The sequence below is a fragment of the Astyanax mexicanus genome, chromosome 8 (assembly GCF_023375975.1).
Source record: "Astyanax mexicanus isolate ESR-SI-001 chromosome 8, AstMex3_surface, whole genome shotgun sequence".
NCBI lineage: Eukaryota > Metazoa > Chordata > Actinopteri > Characiformes > Acestrorhamphidae > Astyanax > Astyanax mexicanus.
The window spans coordinates 17,124,180-17,147,491 of NC_064415.1; the positions used below are offsets into that span (position 1 = coordinate 17,124,180).

The 23,312-nt window shown below is 39.1% G+C and overlaps 1 protein-coding gene across 8 annotated transcripts in view; it reads right to left on the reverse strand.

The window, feature by feature from the left end:
* The window catches only part of si:ch211-200p22.4 (phosphatidylinositol-binding clathrin assembly protein), a 94,730-nt gene that overhangs the window by 18,802 nt on the left and 52,616 nt on the right, over window positions 1-23,312 (reverse strand). For 3 of the 8 annotated variants that reach the window (XM_022678521.2, XM_022678520.2, XM_022678524.2), the window contains exons 8-14: window positions 21,391-21,432; window positions 19,455-19,475; window positions 15,497-15,582; window positions 14,108-14,231; window positions 7,574-7,710; window positions 7,036-7,136; window positions 4,407-4,517 (exon numbers count right to left, since the gene is read on the reverse strand). In XM_022678521.2, the coding sequence (XP_022534242.1) occupies window positions 4,407-4,517; window positions 7,036-7,136; window positions 7,574-7,710; window positions 14,108-14,231; window positions 15,497-15,582; window positions 19,455-19,475; window positions 21,391-21,432 (622 nt within the window). The remainder of the gene's footprint in view (window positions 1-4,406; window positions 4,518-7,035; window positions 7,137-7,573; window positions 7,711-14,107; window positions 14,232-15,496; window positions 15,583-19,454; window positions 19,476-21,390; window positions 21,433-23,312) is intronic. The other 5 variants (XM_022678523.2, XM_022678522.2, XM_049483156.1 and 2 more) reach the window with 3 other exon arrangements.

Genomic DNA, 23,312 nt, shown 5'->3' on the forward strand with positions numbered 1-23,312 from the left:
GAGAAGTATTATCAATAGAACAAGACTCTCTTGAGCAGATAAACATGAATCTGTTGGCACCACGCCTAATGACAACTACATAAGAGTGGTCCGATTAGGCTGGACATAACTACACAAATAGCATAACTCTGTAAACTTTTAATAAATCCCAAGTTGATCTGATTCAGTCTGGAACAGTGTGTGCATGAGGTGTATTTTTCAATGGATTAGAACATAGTCCTGCTGATCAGATTTTAGAACCCACAGAATCGATTTTCTAAAAATAAATACTGCCGGCCAATTGAGCTCGGTCTGAGAGTGAAGGCAGTTAACTGAACTGCACACCTAATATGCCCTCCGCTGTCACATTTAGCCTCGAGTGACAGTTTTACTTAACGCTGATAAGAGCGCTAAACCCAGCTTCACCCGCAGCAGGCAGCAGGTTTATCAAGTGTCCACACAGCAGGCGTTCGTAGATGAACGCGATCTATCAGCCCGAGGCTGCTGCCTCATTGTGGTACATGTTGCCTTACTGAAACCTCTTAGCAGCCAGTGCAAGACCACCTTAGAGTTTCCATTGCACAGTCACCAAGGTCCACAGCTTCGGAGTGGCACAGGTGTCTGGTTCCATCCCTGGGGATGCCACAGACAAGGCCTGCATGATATTGGAAAAAATGTACATTGTAAATGTTTTTTTTTTTTTATGGGCGATATATATATATATATCGTAATACTAATCATTGCAGGGCCTGTGACGTCACCAACCCCGCCCCACCCGCATGCAGTCTCGTGTCTGGACTGATCAAGAGCTGAGTCAGCGCTGAGCCCTCAAAACCCGAAAAAAAAAACCCCAGCAAAACAACAGTAATCTGCACTTTAATGCAGATTACTGTGCATCTTTAAATGGCTTTAAAAACGTTAAAATAAGAGCTAATAATTCAGCTGTAACTGGAAATCTCTGTGCAAAACTGTGCTGGACTGAGGTGCACAGTTTTCAACACATGTGTTTACAAGCACATGCCCAACCATGTGGCAGGAGGCCATGCGGTTACCTCGTGTTTACTCCTGCCCCCTCCTCCTCGTGCAGGCAGCAGGAGCCTGTCACTCACACAGACACAGAGACAGCGCTGTGTATCTACTTCATGTGTCAAGAATCAAATCACTGCAACATGACGTGTTTGATTTAAAACCTTAAGTGACATTGCACGTCCTGCAATGTGACTATTGCGCACGCGCACATCGCGATGACTATGCTTAAATTATATATTGTGCAGCCCTACCACAGACATCCATGTCAAAGAGTACAACTCTCACCCAACTCATCTTGTGGCACAGTGCTAACCAGTGTTCAAATGTCTAGAGACATTTGTGTGAGACCATTAAGGGGAAGCACATAATAATAAGCTTCAACCTGACATCAGAGTACCGATCTCTAGTGCTCCTGACATCTGTGGTCTGGGATTTGCTTCATGCGTATTTTGGTGTGGTCGGTCTGCTGTAGGTGTGGAAGCTATCTGCTCCTGGTGCCACTTGTGGGGTCGTGTGATAAGCTAAAGTGGTCATTTTATCTAATCAGTAAACTAATCATGTTACCTCCCCATTCCATCAGTACATCCTAGTAACACCACCACTTTAAAGGACTCTAATAAGCTCAGCTAAACTCAGTGGCAACATGGTAAAATGCCATGCACCCCACAAAAACAGTTTCTTGACACTTAAGTGTTTGTATGCAAGCAAAATAATAAAGAAAACAGAAACGTGATGCACAGAACTGCACATTTAATCCACGGGTCAGATGAAATTCTTGTGTGAAAACAAACCAAAGATAATGAGTCCCTTCACCAAAATGAGCCATGAAACAGTTCTAGTAGTGGACTTATTTATTAAGCGCAAAAAGCCCTATCAGCTTTAGCAAAGCCACTATAGGGCATTTAGAGATTTGTTACAAAGTCATATCCATTCTGTTGTTCTTGTTTGCCAGTATCTGTTTACTCTGTAGGATATTTTCTTCAAGTATGTTCAGGTATGCGCCTGCTTTTAGCCATCCCTCAACTGTTTACAGTCTTCACCATGTTTTGCAACGGGGACCATATGAGTAAATGGCTTGAATTCATTCTCATCTCCCTTACCAAAGCTCTACTTGCTCTTGCCCAATTTTATTTAGCTAGACAGCCAACACTAGAAAGGCCATGTTTCTTTCATTTTAAAATTGTAGACACTGGAGGTCTGGGAAGACTCAGAGCCTCTGATACGTTTAATACTGTTTTATATCCTTACCCTGATTCATGACTTCCTAAATCCATTCATAGAAATGCACATGCAGTTCAGTGGTTTGTGTGCAGATAATGCTGACAGTATACATTACGGTGAAGGAAAGTTAATAATAAAGCCAATACAAGTTTACTCCCTTATAAATCATTTCATTCACAGAATAATAGAGTCGCAAAAAATAGGAATGTTTTGAGGACATATCAGCAAGTCTTCTGCGTTCCCTTCCAAAACTTGACTGTACTATTTTTTAGAAATAGTTTAGGTTATAAAAGGCTACATGAAATCAAACTCTAGCTTGGAGGTCAAATAAATGAATAATTTGGGTGAATGTGTGAATTCTGGCCAATCAGAGCTGCAAGATTACACAATGTTTTTTTACTCCCTACTTGGCTTACAGGGAGCCATCACCGTTACCAGGTAATTTGGAACAGCAAAAAAAAAAGAGAGGAGGAAAAAAAAAAAAAAAAAAAAAAGGTACAGTGCACTAAAAAAAGAGCCATTACCCAGCCATTACCCAGCCATCACCAACCCATCAGCTCACCACATTTAAAAATAAAATGTGTGGTAACATGCTGTGTAATGTCAGGGTTTTTGAATTTTCAAGTTTAAAACATTTCTGCTTTAAAGACCATTTATTAAACCATTTTTAGTGAAAAAAGCTTTTATGTAGAAAAGGAGTTTAAAGCCTTGCACACCACATGATTTTTAGCTTAGTGTTAAATCCAATTGTGTCCTTGCAACAAACTGCACAATTGGAAGTATTTCCTGATAGGGAAGTGTTTTGGAAGGGACTGTTGTGTGAAAATCTGGTAGTATGAAAGCAGCAATAAGTCAACCCTAAACTTTCTGATTGAGCTTCTGAGCTGACTGGTGGCCTTCCAATTGATTTTCTACCATGTATTTTGTTTTAGCAACTGAAACTGTGAGCGACTGTCCAAGTTTGAGATGATCTGCAACACAACATGTGAGTGGGTGAGCTTTAGCACATGCTAGCACATTCTAACCATGTTAAATACTAAACTAAATAAAATGGTAGCTTAATATTATACTGCTTTGTTTTTTAACTTTTTAAACCTATTACCAAGATCATGAGCTAACATTATTAAAGTACCTTGAGTTCGATTGACAATGTTAAATACTCAGATAATACATGTGTAAGTACACTTGCTCTAATACTTGTGTAAGTACACTCACCCTGATACACATGTGTACTTACACAAGTCAAAATTAACCTTAGTACACATGTGTAATTATATAACCTGTACCTCTGTAGTTCATCTGTAACAACGTGTACTTCATTAGTAGTTACACTGTAGTTACATGGATTGTTACTCTGTAACTACATAGTACTTAGGGACACTTATTATAAAGTGGGACCACATTTACTAAGATTTTCTTTCTTAGAACATATAAAATCAAGAGCAGCAACATGTACAGTTTCCACTATGATATACCTGTCCTTTTTATATACAGGACAACTGACTAAATCCTGCAGCAGCTATTAACATGATACCCTGATAACTTACAGTTCACCAATATAGTTTTTATCTTTAGGTAGGACTACTTATACTATTAACTTAACTAAATTAGAGCTAGCTGAAAGTGGACATGATCTGTGGTTTTAGCTCCGTTTTACTCACAATGCTAACTACTGATCAGGCTGAGCTTCTACCACCTCACTCACAAATAGCACACTTTCACTCCTTTTGTCCCCATGTGCACATGCCCACGAGGACCACAAGGCTCGGTGAGCTTGAAAAAAGCCTGCGACTGTGACCAATCTAAGCTCAAGGGTTTTTTTCAAAGCTATGTAAGCATCACTTCTGAGTTTTAGTGCACCATTTGGAACTAGGAGCCTGTCTGTTAACTTCGCATTTATCTAGCATGTTTCCAGTGTACACTTCAGGTGAGTATACCATACAGTATTATGTGGTCACATGATGTAATTTGCCGTTAAGCATGATTTGTTGTTGTACTGTTTGATTCCTTGTTGCAGCCATTATATAGAAAAGCTTTTCCCCCAAACTCCAGAGTGAAAGCATCACAGAGCAGAAAAGTTAGCAGGACAGATTGGACAGTGAAGGTTATTTAGCTTGCTGTATAAGAGGCGGCAGTGGGTTAGATGGTTAATTAAGCCTCTTTAGTGGAGATTTTACCAGCTGCTGGCTTCACATCATTATTGGCACTCTGAGCTCCAAACACAGCATCAAAATCTACATTCATGGTGGATATATGAGTGGCCTGCTGGGGAGGACCACTCTCCAGACCTGAGAACAAAAATCACACACACACACACATACACAGACAAAACTTAGTCTGCGATCTTAAATTATGATTGATTGTTATTGTTATACTAGGCCCTTTCAGCAGACAGACAGGCATAGTAAACACGTCTTTAGCTGGGCTTTCACTTCCCTCATCATTGTGTTTCACACAGAGCAGAACAATGAGAGAGAAACCATCTTCTCCGTTTTTATGTTTTATTTCTGAACTGCCTATAATTACGGTTTTATCTTCTATCCCGTTCCTTTGTGTGTGTGTGTGTGTGTGTGTGCATGTGTGTGTGCTGCAGGTGTGCTGTATGAAGGGAAGGTACAGGCTGCTGCACTGATTGTGGCTGTATGGGTTGGAGCAGGCAGCTGTAGTGATGAAGCGTACTGCCTCTGGACCTTCTGTTCCAGTCAGTCTCCACCACACGCTGACCTACAAAAAACACCCCCCGCCCCCCAACCAACCCCTCCTCTTTTACTCGCTCACTTGCTCCCTTATTTCATTTCTAGGATCAACAAAACCATAACTACAGAGAGCTGTGTGTTGGCAAGAAACTGGCAAAACAATGAATATTATGATATTTAAAAATAATTTTATTGACTGATAATACTGTCAATTCATGACCATTTTATGTCACTGATGTAAGAATAATACTAATGTGTATATATGTAAGATTTTAATGAAACCAATAGCTAATGTTACTGGCTTACATCAAAGCTATTGTAGGCTGGCTAGCATGAACTGGGGCTCTTTCACATGAATCCTCAGCAGGTGCTTAATTAAAAAGATTAAACTGGTTACCTTAACGATGCAGCTGTACTCTCATCCCTCGGCACGCTACAAACAACTGTGTTGCTCTTCAGCGTTTCTATTCTAATATATCTCCAAACAGATGGCATTTTACTCAAACCAACAGTTAATAGTATTTTCACGCCCTGAGGCCGAAGCTGCTGTTGAATGATGGTATGATGTGGACTGGAATCCGGAACAATGTGTCTCAATGTTCCCGGGATGGCGGGTTTATTGTCCAGCACATGATGCACTACTATCTTGTAATCAATATGAACTACTAGGGGTGTACACAAGTATTGACTTATTATTATTTAATTAAAAAAAAAAATTATATATATTTTTATTTTTTTATATTAAATCATATATGTATATATATATATATATATATATATATATATATATATATATATATATATATATATATATATATATATATATTTCCATGCAAAGGCTGGCAGTACCTTTTGTGCTAGATAGCAGTGTTGTTCTGTCTTCAAACAAATGATATAAGTAAAAGTATATAAATCTCTCTGCCTACAGTGTTGCAGTAGATTGGATCATATTCTTGGTAGGGGTGTGCCATATCGTATCGCCTGTGATATCGCCAAAACTTTTGAATATTGTGAACGATATTATACACTGAAATATCATGCCATATCACCCACCCCTAATTATCACATCAGGATGCTACTTTTTTGCCGTTTTTAGCAAAAGAAAAATTCACACTCTTCTCATTTCCCATTATTTATCTGGTAGAGACAGATTATATCTGTTCAGTATCATTTATTTTACTTTAATCCTGGATATATGTAGATATTTGAAATGTATTATTAGTATCATGAAATCTTTTTTAATATCTCAGTTAGCCATATCATATTGCATGCAATAATAAAATTCTTAATAAGTTTTCAAATTCAGTATTTTGTCATATCGCCAAAAGTATCGTTTTCGTGAAAATACCATGAAATATTGTGATATTATTTTAGAGCCATATCGCTCACCCCTAATTCTTGGTATTACAATAAATAACATTTTGCCAGGTTCTCGCCAATGTAAAGAAACAAACAGTACATTTTCTAGCTCACAGTATTGTACTGCATATTGCAACAGACTAAACCATAATCCCAATATTGTGACAACCACTGCCATAAAGACACAACAAATAAAGAGACTTACAGGTATGGAAATACAGACCGCTTAAAGAGTCTATTTTGTAGTAAGTACATTAATATAACTCCTACACTGTCACCACATTTGATGCTGTTTTCAGAAATATATGACTCTGACCTGTCCTCTAGAGGACACACTGCCTAACATCCATTTCAATGTAATGGATGCATAAGAGTATGTGGGCAGTCACAGTTACAAGGTTAAAACCCAACTGATATTCATATGTAAAGAAAATTTTAATTACTCTTTGCTCTAACAAACTATACTCACAAACCAGCTCTCTGAACAAAACCCAAGTCTGACAGAACCATTGCTGTTCCCTTCTTTCATCTTAGCACCATGACATTTATTCAATAAAAGCAGCCAACAATACCCTGTGATGACAAAAATATACTTTCCAGTCTCGCTAGTCCATCTTTACAGCATTTACTTGTCACAGAAATGACCACTTAAAGTTAACTGGCCTTCAAACATAAAAAAATCTGTTATTAGAGAAGGTGCCCGTAACGTTTGGACCTTGACAGAGACGAGAGACCAAGAGACGAGGCCTACCTCCCCAGGCACTGGTGGCTGTGGATATGGACGGAGTGCTCTGCACGGCAGGAATGAATGCTGGCTGGAGGTCAAACAGGTCGCTGGTGAGGTTTGGCATGCTGTGGAAGTATCAGAGAAATAGGAAGACCTTTAGCTCGAAGGCTAGTATAGCTTTTAAATTTTAAAACTTGAAATGTAAAACATTTACATTTTAAAACACAAGAGTTCTCTGTATCCTGTCTTTGTGTTAATTCTGTTAAGCACAGAATACATCATTGTAAGTTAATATAGTACCCCAAACTCTGATAGTACCAGGGATATAAATAATAATACTTTAATAAAACAAATAACCATTCTGAACATCCAAATCTTTAACTAAATAACAACTTTAAGAACCCTTACATAGGTTCTTGCAGACTGCTACCTTAGTCAAATGGAGGATTAAGGTGGAATTAACTGTATTTAGAAGTGAAAGACTAGCTGTATGATGTAGGTTAGATTTGAGTAAAAACCAGGGTGTTAACTGTGGTATGCCATGTGGGTAAGAGCAGCAGACCTGTTGGTGACTGGGGCAGTGATGGTGTGGTTGGAGAAAGGGTCCATGGCCACGCTGTGGTTGTTGGCAATGTTTGCTGACTGGGTGCCAGGGGAGGCAGAGGGAGTCTGCATGCTGATCTCCTTTAGACGCTGATCCTGCAGAAACACACACACACACAGTTTCAAACTCTCACACCTTACAGATGGTGGGAAAGCAAAAATAGCAAAAAGCTGTGAAGCTTCAAAACATAGCCGACAATGTGAGTGTTATTACTTGATATATACTTTTAAACTGCATATAAATACACACACATTGCATATGAACCTTAAAGTTGAAAGACTAATGCTGAAGCCTGCATATCTAATGCCATATGTGCTAATATAAATATTGGTAAACGGTGCAATTCTATATTTTCAGTAAGACATTTTTGAAATTACAAATAAGGCACACTATTAATAAACATCTGTATTATAGTATATTTTCATACATACGGCGCGCCAGATTATAAGGCGCATGTTAAGGGCCACGCTTTAGGCCCTTTGAAGGGAAACATGGCGACCTGTCAGCAGGTTTCACCGCTGGGGGTGGAATACACCTCTACACTGAGGAACCCTGAGTTTCTGGTAAACCAGGGCAATATTAGCTAGTGGTTCATCCCACATAGCTTGTTTTAACGTAGTAAACACGTAGACTTCAGGCCGATAATATTCACATGTGAACAGCCAAATGGCAAGCATGGTTAGCGGGTAATGCTAATGCTGCTCCAGCAGTGCTAGCTTAGGGTTAGATGCAGGCTACAGACCGCTAATACTCACCTCTGAAAGGCCGACTGGCTAACGCTGGATACATAAGGTGCACTGGATAAGGCGACTGACGATTTTTGGGAATATTAAAGTATTTTAAGTGTGCCTTATAGTGTTAAAAATACGGTAACTTTTTTTTTTTTTTTTTACAAACAAAGCTAATGCAGCAGGGCTGCAAAAGCTTGTAAGTGTAAAACTGCATGCAGAGCTGATCCATGGCATACTCAAATTACATGGCCACTTAGGGCCCCCTTAACAAAAGGGACCTTATGGTTGGTCCCAGAAGTATGAAACATTCCATTTCTAAATTGTCCACACATTTAACATTCCTCCTCAATCCACAGTGTCGCACAACAATAACAACAATGTACATCATAAAAGGAGATACCATTCCCAGTAGAAATCACAGCATTAATGTTAGTGTTAATGATCGTGGTTGGTGGCATCTGTCTAGTATCACCCATGCAAACACACAAGTGATCTTTAGCTTATAAGGGGCATTGTAAAAGTCACATGGCATGTTGGTGGACTACACCAAACACATCTGCAACAGCAGCAAACAACATTCCAGCCAAACAACTAGCCAGATGACTATAAATAAATTAAAAGCCTATAGTAAAGCTTCCACCATTTAAACACACTGTAGTCTAAAAACAACTTACACCCCAAGGTAGTGTCACAATATATTGTATATGAACACAGCCCAAACAAGACTAGCCATAAACCAAGAGTAGAAAAGAATAACTGTTTTTCCACAAAGACAGCAAATAAAAGATAATACACAAAACTACAGCTGCATACAGTATTTTCCCCTTACTGGACCTGAAAAATGTCCTCTGAAAATTCAACAAGTGAAAAAGGGGTGTTTAAGCCCCAGCTCTGGACACAAATTGTGTGGCTAAATGATTACCTTTCAAAATCTAGACAAGCACGGCAAGCTGTAATAAAACAAATACAGTGAGTCCAAGAAGTATTTGATCCCTTGCTGATTTTCTTCGTTGGCCCACTAATAAAGACATGATCATTCTATACTTTTAATGGTAGATGTATTCTTACATGGAGAGACAGAATATTAAAAAGAAAATCCAGAAAATAAATCTAAGGAATATATATTAATTGATTTGTATTTCATGGAGTGAAATAAGTATTTGATCCCTTAGTATTCATTAGCAGTTCTGGCTTTTACAGACCAGTTAGACACTCCCAATCAACTTGTTACCTGACCTGAAGCCACCTGTTCTCACTAATCACTTGTGTGAAAAACACCTGTCCACAGAATCAGACAGATCACACAGATTTCAAGTCTCCAACATGGGTAAAACCAAAGAGCTGTCACAGGACCTCGGAGTCAGAATTGTTGACCTTCACAAAGCTGGAATGGGCTACAAAAAGATTAGTAAGGTGTTGGATGTGAAAGTAACAACTATTGGTGCAATTATCAGAAAGTTTAAAGAGTATAACATGACAATCAACAGACCTCGGCCCGGTGCTCCAAAGAAGATTTCGCCTCGTGGGGTGGCAATGATGCTGAGAACGGTCAGAAATCGTCCTGCAACCACTCGGCAGGAGTTAGCAAATGACCTGAAGGCAGCTGGGACCACAGTTTGCAAGGAAACAATTGGCAACACTTTGCGCAACAATGGATTCACATCCTGCAGTGCCCGAAAGGTACCCCTGCTGAAGAGAGCACATGTGGAGGCGCGCCTCAAGTATGCCAATGATCATTTGAAAGATGAACCAAGTTATTGGGAGAAGGTTTTGTGGTCAGACGAGACCAAAATTGAACTTTTTGGCCTCAACTCCACCCGCCATGTGTGGAGAAAGAAAAATGCTGCCTATGACCCCAAGAACACTGTGCCTACCGTCAAGCATGGAGGTGGAAGCATAATGTTTTGGGGGTGTTTCTCTGCCAAGGGTACAGGGCTACTTCACCGCATCACTGGGAAGATGGATGGAGCCATGTACCGCACAATCCTGAGGGACAACCTCCTCCCCTCTGCCAGGGATCTGAAAATGGGCCGTGGTTGGGTCTTTCAACATGATAACGACCCTAAACATACAGCAAAGGCAACAAAGGATTGGCTCAAGAAAAATCACATTAAGGTCATGGAGTGGCCCAGCCAGTCGCCAGACCTCAATCCGATCGAAAATCTATGGAGGGAGCTGAAGGTCAGAGTTGCCAAGCGACAGCCCACCAACCTTCATGATTTAGAGAGGATCTGCAAAGAAGAGTGGGCCAAAATTCCCCCTGGTGTGTGTGCTAAACTTGTGGTTAACTACAACAAACGTCTCACCGCTGTGCTTGCAAACAAAGGCTTTGCCACTAAGTATTGAGTGTGTTTGGCAAGAGGGATCAAATACTTATTTTCCTCATTGAAATACAAATTAATTAAAATATATTCTTTAAAATTATATTCTGGATTTTTGTCTTGATATTCTGTCTCTCCATGTTAGAATATATCTACCATTAAAAGTACAGAAGGATAGTGTCTTTATTAGTGGGCAAACAAAGAAAATCAGCAAGGGATCAAATACTTCTTGGACTCACTGTACCTGGCAAGCTCATCCTGCTGGAGAGCACTATGAACACTTTGCAGCGTTTGCAGCCTCTCTGAACATTTGCCCAATTCCAGGTGCTATTTCAAGGGACATTTCTATCTAAATCTAGAGTCCATTCCAGGACACCAGCTTTCCTGCTGCTCCTGCTGAGGGTGTGTAGCGCTCCATATGGGATGACAACGCCTCCAGACAGGGACAAAGGAGTTTTGGCTAACCTCGCACTCTCCTCGGTGCCTGGGGCTAATCATTGACGGGACGAGGGCGTCTGGATTAAACAAATGCACACACACACACACACACACACACACACACAAACACACATATATACACAATCCACCTACTGTGTGTGAAGGACACAGTGTACCAACAGCATCACAGCTCTGTGATCCTGCCAAATCTTTGTTCTGAAAACCTTACAGAAAGACTTTTAGCCTTAGCCTTTATCAAATAATGATTTGAAACCAGCTTTGTCAAATAATTAACAGATTAGAAATAAACCCACCTGCCTTACAAAATAATGAAAAATACAGGCTAGAAAACAACTAATTTATACAGCTTAAGCATGGTAAAGCAACATTTTGTTGCATTCGTACCATAAAATATAAGCTTAATCAGAGTGATTCTTGTAATTGGCTTGTAATATAAAGAATTGCTATTGCTAGTGTTACTGTGGGCTTGGCACACTGCTGAAGCATACCTGTCAAGTTTCCCGTTTTGGCCGGGAAACTACTGTATTTCACCCCTCTTTCCCGCCGTCCTCCCATATTAGTATTTTCCCGTAAATTTCCTGTATTATAAAAAAAAAAAAAAAAAAAAAAAAACGTTTTAATGAGAGATTATTAAATCTCTTAACGCCAATCATGGTGCCAGTTGAAGGAGAGAGTCCCGCCTTTCAGGAGAAACAGCAAATCAGCTTGCTGGTTTTGCAGAGAGTAGAGGAGGGTCAGTGTCAGTGTAAATTCAAAACTTGACAGGTATGCTGAAGAGGGCTGGACAACGCTCACAAGAACTGTTTAATAATAAGTCAGATGTTTTTAACTTCAATTCCCTGTTGAAATGCTAGAACAGAATATATAAATGTTTGTCTATGGCTTGACTAAATAGTGTAAAAGACTACAGCAGCAGTAAAACTGCATTCCTTACTATTACAGTTAAATTCATAGTGATTCTCTGGTTCTTGTGTGTGTCAACGTGCCATTATTGATGTTCTGGTCTTTGCACTGCACTCTTACTACAAAATAGATGCCACTTCCTGCTCACAGATTTATCCTCGTCTCAGAGAGCAGATTTAAGAGCAGAACAGTTTGAGTGGTTAAAATCAATGGGAGTCATACCAAAATTAACAACACGCAAAAATGTGTAGTGAGAAGTTATCATGACAGGTCTGTATCAACGTGAAACAAACCCAAGCTAATTTGAACAGAAATCAAAGACCACACCAACAGAAAAGAAAAACTGTCTTTAAATGTCTAAAACTTGTATGACAATAAGTTCTGTTTCACGGACGTTGTTCTAAAATGCCCTGGTAGCGTAAATTACTCACACATATTTGCCAATTTGTATTATTTTTATCCTAAATTACTAATTAATCAATGTGTACCGAGTACATACATGCTGTCAAAGTTAACACTTGAATTAATGTTAATTAGCTAAAGTGCTTGACACAAAAAATCTTAATGTATTTAATGATTTTCCCCCCTCATAACTCCAGCTTCCTCCAAGCTCTCACAGGAAATGTAGTGCTGGCAAGGCTAGTGCGCTGTGACTGATGAGGACAGGAGAAAGCAGGCAGATAAACAGACAAATTACCAACAGGGGGTGGGGTGGAGAGGGGGGTTTGGATCATGCGGGTCCTTATGTCGATGTGTAAAAACTAAGGTAGCAGTATCCATCTGCAGAGCAAAATGAAGATCAATTCTCTGCAAATGTATACACGGCATATTTACAGCCGTGCTGAAACACAGCCAGATCTGTTCATCCCGAGTTAGAGAGAGTTGTGGGAGCTTGTGGTGCTTATAACTGCCAGTCTGCTACACATAAATGCCAGCCCTGAAAATGTAGCCAAAAGAAATTAAGCCACTGTACAGCATGAACAGAAAACTACAGCTGACTGCAACTATTCAACTGTTTTTGGATCTTTTCCAAGCACTTCTTCACACAAATTTGGTACACAACATTTTTTTTTCTATTTTAAATTAAATCCTATTTTCTACCCAATTTACAAGGCCAATCACTCAACCCACTCATTAGGACTCCTCCTATCACTAGTAACACCCTAACACCAGGAGTGCTGTGTATGTGAGCCAATCACCACCTCTTTTCCAACTTCTGCTGATGTAGCATTGCAGAGTAGCATCACAGCGCGTTTGGAGGAAAGCGCAGCGACTCGGTTCTGATACATCAGCTCACAGACGCCTTGTGCTGATCGACATCACCCTTTGGAATGATGTGGAGAGAGAGAGCAAGGCCAACTGTGCTCTTTCAGGGCTCCTGTAGCTGATGGGTTACATGAACAGGATTCGAACCATTGATCTCCCGATCATAGTGGCAGTGCCTTAATCTGCTGGTACACTAAGATACCTGGGAACCAACATTTTAACCCAGATAAAATACAATACGCTGAGATGCACTACCCTGTGGGATGTGTGCGTAGGGGGGGGTCTCCTGCATTGAATGTGGAAGTGATTTCTGCCAGTCTCGCTTAACTGTCCACCTGGACAATTCTAGCCAGATGCCGCCAGTCACAATCATTACCATGCACTGCACTGTCCACTGCGGGTGGTAACAACTTTGATCACATATTCCAAGCAAGTTTTTGCTTCAGAAATGTTAAATATCACAGGACTAAATGTAAAGTTAACACAGCAGTCTGGGATACCCAGGGTTTGCTCTTTCTGCCAGCATTTTATTCTTACTCTCAACAGTAGGGGATCTGAACATGGAAAACAGGTTCATAGCTGCTGTTTTCTTTTCCCATTTCTGTTATACATGATAAAAGTTTAAGAAAAACTCAATTAGGATAGATTGCTAGATTAACCAGCATGCTAACCAGCCATGCTGAATTACGTTCAAATGCGACAATGTGAGCACCTGCAAACACGCCCACAAGACAGGAAGCTGGGGTGATGTGAGCGACTTGTCACCTGCCAGTATGAACACAGTAATTAAAGACTCTTTACATTAAGCCCACCTTGAGTGCCTGCAGTCTGGCCTGCTCCTCCTCCAGAGCCTGCTGCTTCTCCTTCTCGTCCACGCGAGTGAAGGACATGCCTGTGTTGGACAGTGACGACACAGCACTGGAGAGAGTTGTGGCTCTGCAGAGACACACACACAGACACACGAGGTGAAATGAGGTCAGAGAGTATTGGAGCAGACAGACTTTCTGATTTAATTACTACAGTCATACAGATGACAGTGCAGTGCACGGCCTGTCTCAGATCACAGGTAATCACAGCACTGCATGACCTGATTAAACTCATAAGCCTGACTCCCCACATCTGTTACATCATTACACTATGCAGAATCTCCCATGACGGTCGTAGATTAATTCTATTACCGCTAAGCTCAAGTGCTGAAGACGCTTAGAGAAATTCATTAACTCAGATTAATAAGTGACCACCATGGAAAGATAACAGCCGGGCGTTCCTTTAGGATTTTATGTAGTACCTGTGCCTGACACTGACGGAGGAAATGACCCTTTATGAACAAGTAACAGGTTTTGGATACATTTCAAATTCACACAGGGGATCTGAATCTGGTTCTGCAATTTATGTTAACTTGGTTTGGGGTAGAAAATGTGTTTAAGTGCCAGGTTTTGTTCTCATTAAGAGAGGAATTTCATCATATTAACACAAGGGCACATATTCGGGGTTCTAACTCTTTTAGGGAAAATATTTAAAACTTGAAAAGCCTCTTTTTGATTTTACACACACATATTGTTGTATGCACTAGTCAAAAATAAATACTGTATGCAAATATTTTCCACAAGACAAAAAAAAAATATCTGTAAATCTATGGTTCACTGGTTTTAAAACTGCCATTGGATGCAGGCAGTCCAGGGTTATTCTGGTAAAATAATGTTAGAAAGTAGGTCAGCTTGTAAACTGGATATAAATGTTGTGAACTCAGAGAAACCTTACATTTTTGGGTAAAATAAATTCCATGCCTCTTTTTGTAAAAATAGACTGGGACACCTACAGAAGATTCAATAAAATTCCATTTTAAATCCACAGGCATTATTATGCCCTCACCTCTGCTCCCATTTGAAGCTAGATGACGACAGACCACAATACATAATTTCTCCCACATAAATAGAAATGTATAATACAGGATACATAAACCACTTAATTTGTCTGTAACTAGTAATATTATAATAAAAATGCATATGGCAGAGATATTCCAGGTGAGGTTAAAATGAACTGGGATTGGTGCTATTTAGTTTGGGACAGCTGACCGAAAGCTACAGTTTCAAAAGTTATCATGAAGTGCTGTACATACTGAAGGGCAATGCTAGATCAGCTGTAAAGGGCACCTTTCACACAGAGTGCGTCAGACACAGCAGTGAAGTGTGTGTGTGTACCTGCTGTCTGCAGAGAACTCCTTGGTCTTCTTACCCTCCAGAGAGGCCAGGTGCTGCTCCAGAGCCTCCAGCAGGCTGCTGGGAGCCTGAGAGAGAGAGGTGGGGAAAAAGGGAGGGAGGGAGACAGCAGTGTAAGACAGAGATGAAGAACAATCAACAGACACACACACACAGACTAGTGCCCGGCTGATAGGAACACTTTCTGGAAGTTGTATCTATATATCTGATAGGTTACAATGCAACACATATAACTTGGGTCAACTAGAACCTCTGGCTAAACTGCCTTATGCTGTTTGTCACATAATAATCAGATTAGACAGAGTAAATTACTTTCATAGTAGATCATGTCCAGTTCATTATGTGACAAATTTTAATTTTAGGCTATGAATCGTCAAGAACCTGACAATATTACATTACAATACAAGGTTTACAAATCATTATACTAAAATATATTTATGCAATACCTTAAGGAAAAAGATAGGTCTGCTTTTTAAATCAATTTTTTGGAACTGTCAATAGTATTAAAAATTAAATCTAATGCATAACTGAAAAAAGGATGACTTTTTATCCAATCAGAATGGTCAGATCTATTTAAGATGACCTATTTAAGAGCCAGATGATGCTAAATGAACCATTTTCTATCACCAATGTACACATGTAAACTATTAATCAAAAATTAATAGTGATACTTTTTAAGAATATATATATATCAATATATTGATCTTTTTTTGCAATCCTTAGCTTAAAGTTTAATAGCGCTGATGCTCGTTTATTATACACACATTTTAAAGAAATGATTTCTTAATCCATCAATTTAAAAGGAAAATAAGGATCTATCCCTATAGATCCCTATAGGAGTCAACAAAAGATGTTTTTAGGGCAAAACCATTGTTTACTGATAAAACTGTGGCTTGTCAAGGTCATCTGATATTACCAGCCAGCCGTAACGTCATGCTCTAGCGCTCACAGTCACTTTCTTTCCAACACATATACATGTCCAAGATAAAAAAAAAACAATGCCTGTATCATGCCTTAATCACAATCAAATGATATCATTAGCAAGCTTAAATAAAGAATAAAGAAAGAGTGAGACTAAGAAGAGGATGAGTTAAGAAACATGCATGTTTAAGAATAATCCAGTCCTGAATATACCTCGCCAAAAGCTAGCATACTAACAGGCCTGTGAGTGTGTAATATGCTGAGATGTGCATTTTGCCATTTTCTCATATTCGAGTACCCATAAAGATCATCCACAAATGTGTATTAGGTGAACTGGCTTTGCCGTTGCATGTGCTGAATCAATTAAATACAATACTATTCATTTTTTAATCCTAATTTAGTGATTTACTATCCTCCTCTTGCTAATTTAGGACCCCCAAATGCACAACACCATGAGTTTTGGGGGGGTGGTGTTTAGAATGTGCTTTCTCTAAGTCACACAAAGCCAACAAATCAAATACTTTTGTCTATTGCTGACATTTAACAAATGATTATCACTGACAGCTCAACTCACTTGAAGGAGAACACTAACTGTAGTAGAATGTACAAGTGGTTTTATTTTTATTTTATTTATTTTTTTCCTAACCAATTTTTTGTGATGCAACCAATGACCGTAGAAAGGAAATGGAACCAAAAGCAGATTGTTTGCCTTCAATGACTGTAGAAAACATGAACAGTTTACATACGCAACCATCCTTGATTCTCCCAGAGCACAATACAGGGAATCTGTGCAAAGCTTCTCTATGTTTACTGTTTAGATTCAGAATCACTTTAGGAGTAAAGCGAGAATACACAGTGGCATTCACTTCACACCAATTTGACATTCCTGTATTTCCATTTGTCTTTAGTTTTCTCCTTGTTCTGAAAGAAGCTACCAGACACCCATACAAATCAGCACCATTATTCCTGGACTGTATCTCCCAGGTCTTCTACATCGATCTACACGCTGTTTTAAAGAGAGCTGTCGGTCTCTGTCACAGTGCGACAGTGTGCTGAGCATGTTAAAGGAGTGCACAGGGTAAACAGTCTAAACACCACAAAACTAACCTTACCCAACAGGGAGCAACATAAAAGCATACAAAACAGAATAAACTGAATTCAAGGAACCTTTATGAATGCAAACAACAGAACATCCATTACAAAAGATCCTTTAAAGTCCATGCCCAATAACCTAAAGTAACTCCACTGCACAAGTTCATTTAGACAGTGTCAATGTTAGCACAAGCACTGCCCCTGCGGTTTCTGAGGGAACTGGATATTCTGTGCCAACTTTCCAGAGAACACAGCTAATGTTTAAACTGTAAGTTAGAGGGAGAGTTTTTTAAGCCCTGGGTCAGCTGGTGAGTCTGGATTTGAACTGACCTTCAGATTCCAGCAGGAATCTACCAAATATCTGTCAATTAAAATTATTTGGGCCAAAACTGACATAGTACAATAATAAGTGAAAAATTTAAAAAGCTAAATAATAGATACCTAACAATGACTAATTTATAGTCATATTGCAGTAATTCCTTTAACATTAGGATTTTTCATATCTGAGCACGGCTGTAAACAATGCCAGGAGTGAGGAAGAGGGAGCAAACAAAGCTAATAATAAGCTAATTTGATTTGTTACTCACTAATCATGCTTTTTATTTCTGTTAATTTGGGTATCAGTTTACTACCCTTTACTATCCTATACTATGACTAAAACTGCACTGCTGAGGTAAAAATGTGACTAAACTAGCACTGCTGAAGTACATTCATGACTAGAATAGCACTGCTAGGGTAAAGGTATGGTGTTTTGCTGCTATGTTTCCTTGGGGGGATATTATAACAGTTTAAATATTTTAAATTGCAGTTTTATAATACAATCTATGAAAATACATTCATGCTCTGTACTGTGTCCGGTATTCAGCCTTCTGCCAAATGTTTTCAATTTGTTCAGCTTCAGCCAAAAAGTATTTCACTGCTTCTCTAGTTCACATCATTCACTACAATGAGATAATGTTCTCCACAAATAAAAAGTCAAAAGGTAAAGTCATGGTACTGGAAATCATATAGAAATGTGCAACTGTATGTCTCTCTGAATCTGAGTCACTCTAGGTAGATCTTAGAACACATGGCAAAACAAAATGGTGGCATACCTCTTCTGTGTTGGCCAAGACCATATCTAGTTTGAAACCTGATTGAGTGGTCCTAGGCTGCATTCAAAGCCAATATAAGCCATAGAATTCCTATTATAACTGCATGACCTGTTATCAGATATGCACCAAGCCCACAGCCATTTATAAAAGTGAGTTTAAATGTTTAAACAGATTTGAGGGCCTGTAGTCACTGGTTTTAGACCGGATACACATCTAATACAAGGCCAGGCAATCATAATAACAACACTACAATATGTATTGGTTGATATCCAGAGGTTAAGTAGAAAATACCAATGCTAACATATGTACATGCTGCCATTTCAGGACATGAGTATTCATACTAATGGCATGAATGAATCACTTCCAAACATGAATGTAACCATTAATGTGACACACTGAAACACAATTCCTATCACATCAAAACATCACAGCTTTTCTCTATACAGGCTACACAACAAAGTCTATGCCATAGACTTTATAAAATAAATAATGCATGCTGAAACATGTTTGCTTAGAAGCTATCATAAGGTTACATAAATACTTTAACAGTTCTAGCAAAATGGCCACTGTGCTACCTCAACCCCCTGTATTATGTAGGACTGGACTGAATAAAGAATGTTAGATGAAACATATCAGCCTTGTTTTTTACTCTGTAGCTCAAGCTCCTCCCACACACAGAGGCACAGAGAGTGTGGGGTCATCATGCAAAGTCAGTGGGTTAGCCTCAGCTCAAATGGAAACTTGGCATAACTTTTCTCTTTGAAGTTATGAGCTCAGTTTGTGGCAGCATGGAGCATGCCCAGTACAAGCAGTGCATATAACCCATCACCTACAATGTAGGATCCTCTGGTGGTCTGAAAAAACAACAAATGGTCTGTTACTCAGGAGGCAATATTTAGTTATTTTTCTCCTTTAAAATTTAGCAACCATAAATAAGATTCAGGTCTAAAATATATTGTCCAATATACAGCTCTGAAAAAATAAGAGACCACTTCAGTTTCTGAATCAGTTTCTCCGTTTTTGCTTGTTTGAGTAAAATGAACTGTTGCTTTATTCTATAAACTATGAACAACATTTCTCCCAAATTTCAAATAAAAATATTGTAATTTAGAGCATTTATTTGCAGAAAATAAAAAATGTCTGAAATAACAAAAAAAGATGCAGTTTTCAGGCATCTTTGGCATGTTCTCCTCCACAAGTCTTACACACTGCTCTTACACACTGCTTTTGGATAACTTTCTGCCACTCCTGGTGCAAAACTTTAAGCAGTTCAGCTTGGTTTGATGGCTTGTGATCATCCATCTACCTTTTGATTTTATTTCAGAGGTTTTCAGTTTGGTAAAATCAAAGAAACTAATCATTTTTAAGTGGTCACATTTTTTTCCATAGCTGTATATACATACACATACACGACAGTTCGTTTTGATAGTTGAGAGTTGTCCTAAGATAGATAATATATCCCTAAGTTGATACTACGCATGTACATGGACAATTTTGTTGATATCATTTCACCTGATGGACCATTGAACTTGCATTGATCATTACGGGGGTAGGCCTGTCATACTAACTTTTTTCTTGGATGATAGAACGTATATGTATTTACAAGTCGACATACCAGGTCAAATCAAATAACGGGATCTACTCAAAAACCAACTCAGTGTTCAGAAAGGATCCTGGTTTTAGAGGAACAGATCGGATCCCTTTAATTACAAAGATAGAGCTGGAGTTTGCTGGAGTGATGGACTGGGAGGATGGATCTCATTCCCTTCAAGGCTCATTCACACGTTCATCAGCCGCTCTGGTTGAGTTAGAGTCAGATAGGGTAAATAGCTGACTGACCGACCACATATTTCCAACCTGAACACCATGCAAATCCCATATATGGTGTGTGTAGAGGTGCAGAAAGTGAAAGGGGAACAGAACAGTGTTTTGTTAAAAGATTCACTTAAATACAAAATTTTCTACATGTTCACCTATTGCACAATAATTTGCTAACATAAGTTTTGCGACAGGCCCATATGGGGGAAAAATGTAAGTAAAGATATAATGACTTTGAAAATTGCATTTTTCATACAGCCCTAACTTCTTCTAATATTGGGTTATACACAGTTGCATTCAAAACCAAGAGCACTAAGATAACGTGTGTATAATAGTGTATATAATAGACACTAAGACTGCAGATTAGCTACACACACACACACAAAAAAAATTGCATTGGTATCAACTTATACCATTAAGGCACTCGGCCCAGACTGGATGCAAAACACTGGACTGTGGCATTTATCTTTTTTTTTTTATTCTACTGTCCAAACATCTGAATGGTGGTTTTAGTATTCCAACTCTGGCACCTCTAACAGATCTTGAACAGATTCCTTGTTCAAAAAATGGCATTGGCACTATTTTCATGATGATCCACAGTGCATTAAGATATCTCAATATGTGAAGGTCCCGTTACCCTTTGGTCCAAACATTAAAAGTTAAATATTAATTATTTAAACATTATATCTAATATTAATAACTCAGCCGTGTTATATGACAATTTCAGTGTTCCAAAGTGTGATTCATACGGGGCAAACCAACCAACAGTCAAAACAACTCCTCAAATAAAACAGAAAATGTTATTAAACATTCATAAAACATGAGTCTGAGAGAGCAATGAGAAAGATTGGACCTGCAAGACGTTGGAGAGAGAGAGAGAGAGAGAGAGAGAGAGAGAGAGAGAGAGAGGGAGAGAGAGATGAAGGACATGAAAATGAAATGTACACTGACCTGAGTGAGATCTGGGATGTCACCCTGATCAATCCCAACTTGCTGTTTCAAAAAAAAAAAAAAAAAAAAAAAAAAAAAAAAACAGGCACACAAACACAAATAACAAAGGGAAGGGGGTAAAAAAGAAACATAATGGGTCAATAATTCATGCAATGGCTGTAAAATAAAATGAAAAAATATACAAATAAATAAACAAACAAACAAACAACATCAACAGAAACGTGGAGGTCATGCATGCTGCAGTACACTCAGACTGAGATGGGAATGAATGCAAGTGAATAACGCACCCACCAGCTGGGAGCAGACTACAAACACACTAGTCTGATGTGCTGGGACTCAATACACAGAAGCAATTAAAAACACAAAAAACCCTCACACACACATCAATGATGATCGATTTCTAAATGATGAGTTTGCAGAGAGAGAAAAACCATTGATAGACATTCTTCTTAAAGGTCCAATTGTAATGTCACCTCCCAGTGAAGCTGCATCACAAATACTTTAAAATAATAAAAAAAGTGCATCCAGAGGGATGAGAGAGAAAAAGGAGGGGAAGGATGTTTAAAAGGAGTCAAATGGAGTAAGACAGCATTAGGACCAGGTTGAGCTGCTTCAGATAAGAATAGAACGGGAATTGCAGCACACGTGAGAGCGGCAGCACAGAAATTCATTAAAGTCCCGTGTCTATGTTACCCTCTGGCTCTATTCTTTAAGTAAGGCTGTCAGATTTGCTGGAGTCATCAGCCTTACTCTGATAGTCTGTTCACATTCACTGTACTCTATAAATTTAATCAGAACTTAAATTTCATTTTAATTAATGACTGCCTACCTGTTCGCTCTGACACTGATGGAAGTGGTCACCCACTGCAGACCAGTAAAGCTGCAAATAATCGACCTATGTGGCTGCATAGTGACTTTCTATTAATAATTTATAGATTGTCAGACCAGAGGAAGAGGGGAAATCCTCACAAGCCTTAGTCCTCCCAATGAGGTAGGGAGTTTTTCATTTTCACAGTTGCTCACTGTATGATTTGCTTAATTGTATGACCTGCAACCATATTTCTGCAGAGCTGCTTTGCAACAACGTCAGTTTGATTTAATTGTGAGCTATCCATCTATTGTGAAGCCTTCAGCAGCTCACATATGAAAACCACACAGTCTTCCATATACTTGAGCAGCTCTTATCTGACCACAAACCTGACCAGCATTCAAACTGGGTGGACTGCACAGCAGGACAAGAAGCTGACGCTGGTCATGGGGGAGGGAGAGAGAGAGAGAGAGAGAGAGAGAGAGAGAGAGAGAGAGAGAGAGAGATGAGATAAAGATGAGTGTGAGAGGTAGACAGAGCAAAGCGAGTGAGAGAAGTAGTAGGAACAGAAAAAAGAAATAAATTAAAAACAAAAAAGGTAGATAAAGAAAAATGAGAAAAAAAGACAAAATTGAGTGAAAGAGTGAAAAAAAAACAAGGGAGAACCCTAGCCTGAGAGTGAGTGAGAAAGAATATGAGAGTCAGGAGCAAGACTAGGAGGTGGTAATTAAAGTGAAAAAAAAGTGTAAGAGGGTGATCTAGTGTGAATGCGACCGTTTAAGAGCGACTCTGTAGATGAACGAGACAAGTATGCAGGCGAAAGAGACAGAAAGCATGCAAGAAAGCACAAGAGGGCAATAGATCATTAGAGAGAAAGTGAAAGTGTAAGTTTAAGACTGGTCAAGATAGACAGAGAATGAGAGTATGTGAGAAACCGCGTGAGAGCAAGCATAAGAGAGTGAGAAAGAAGACAAAGACAGAAAGCAGGGGCAAGATGAAGAAACTGAAAGTGTGCGAAAGAGTACAAGAGTGAGGAAGGGAGAGATACAGAGTGAGAGCATGAGAGAGTAAGACTGTTCAAGACAGAAAGAGAAAGCAAGTGAGAGAGAAACAG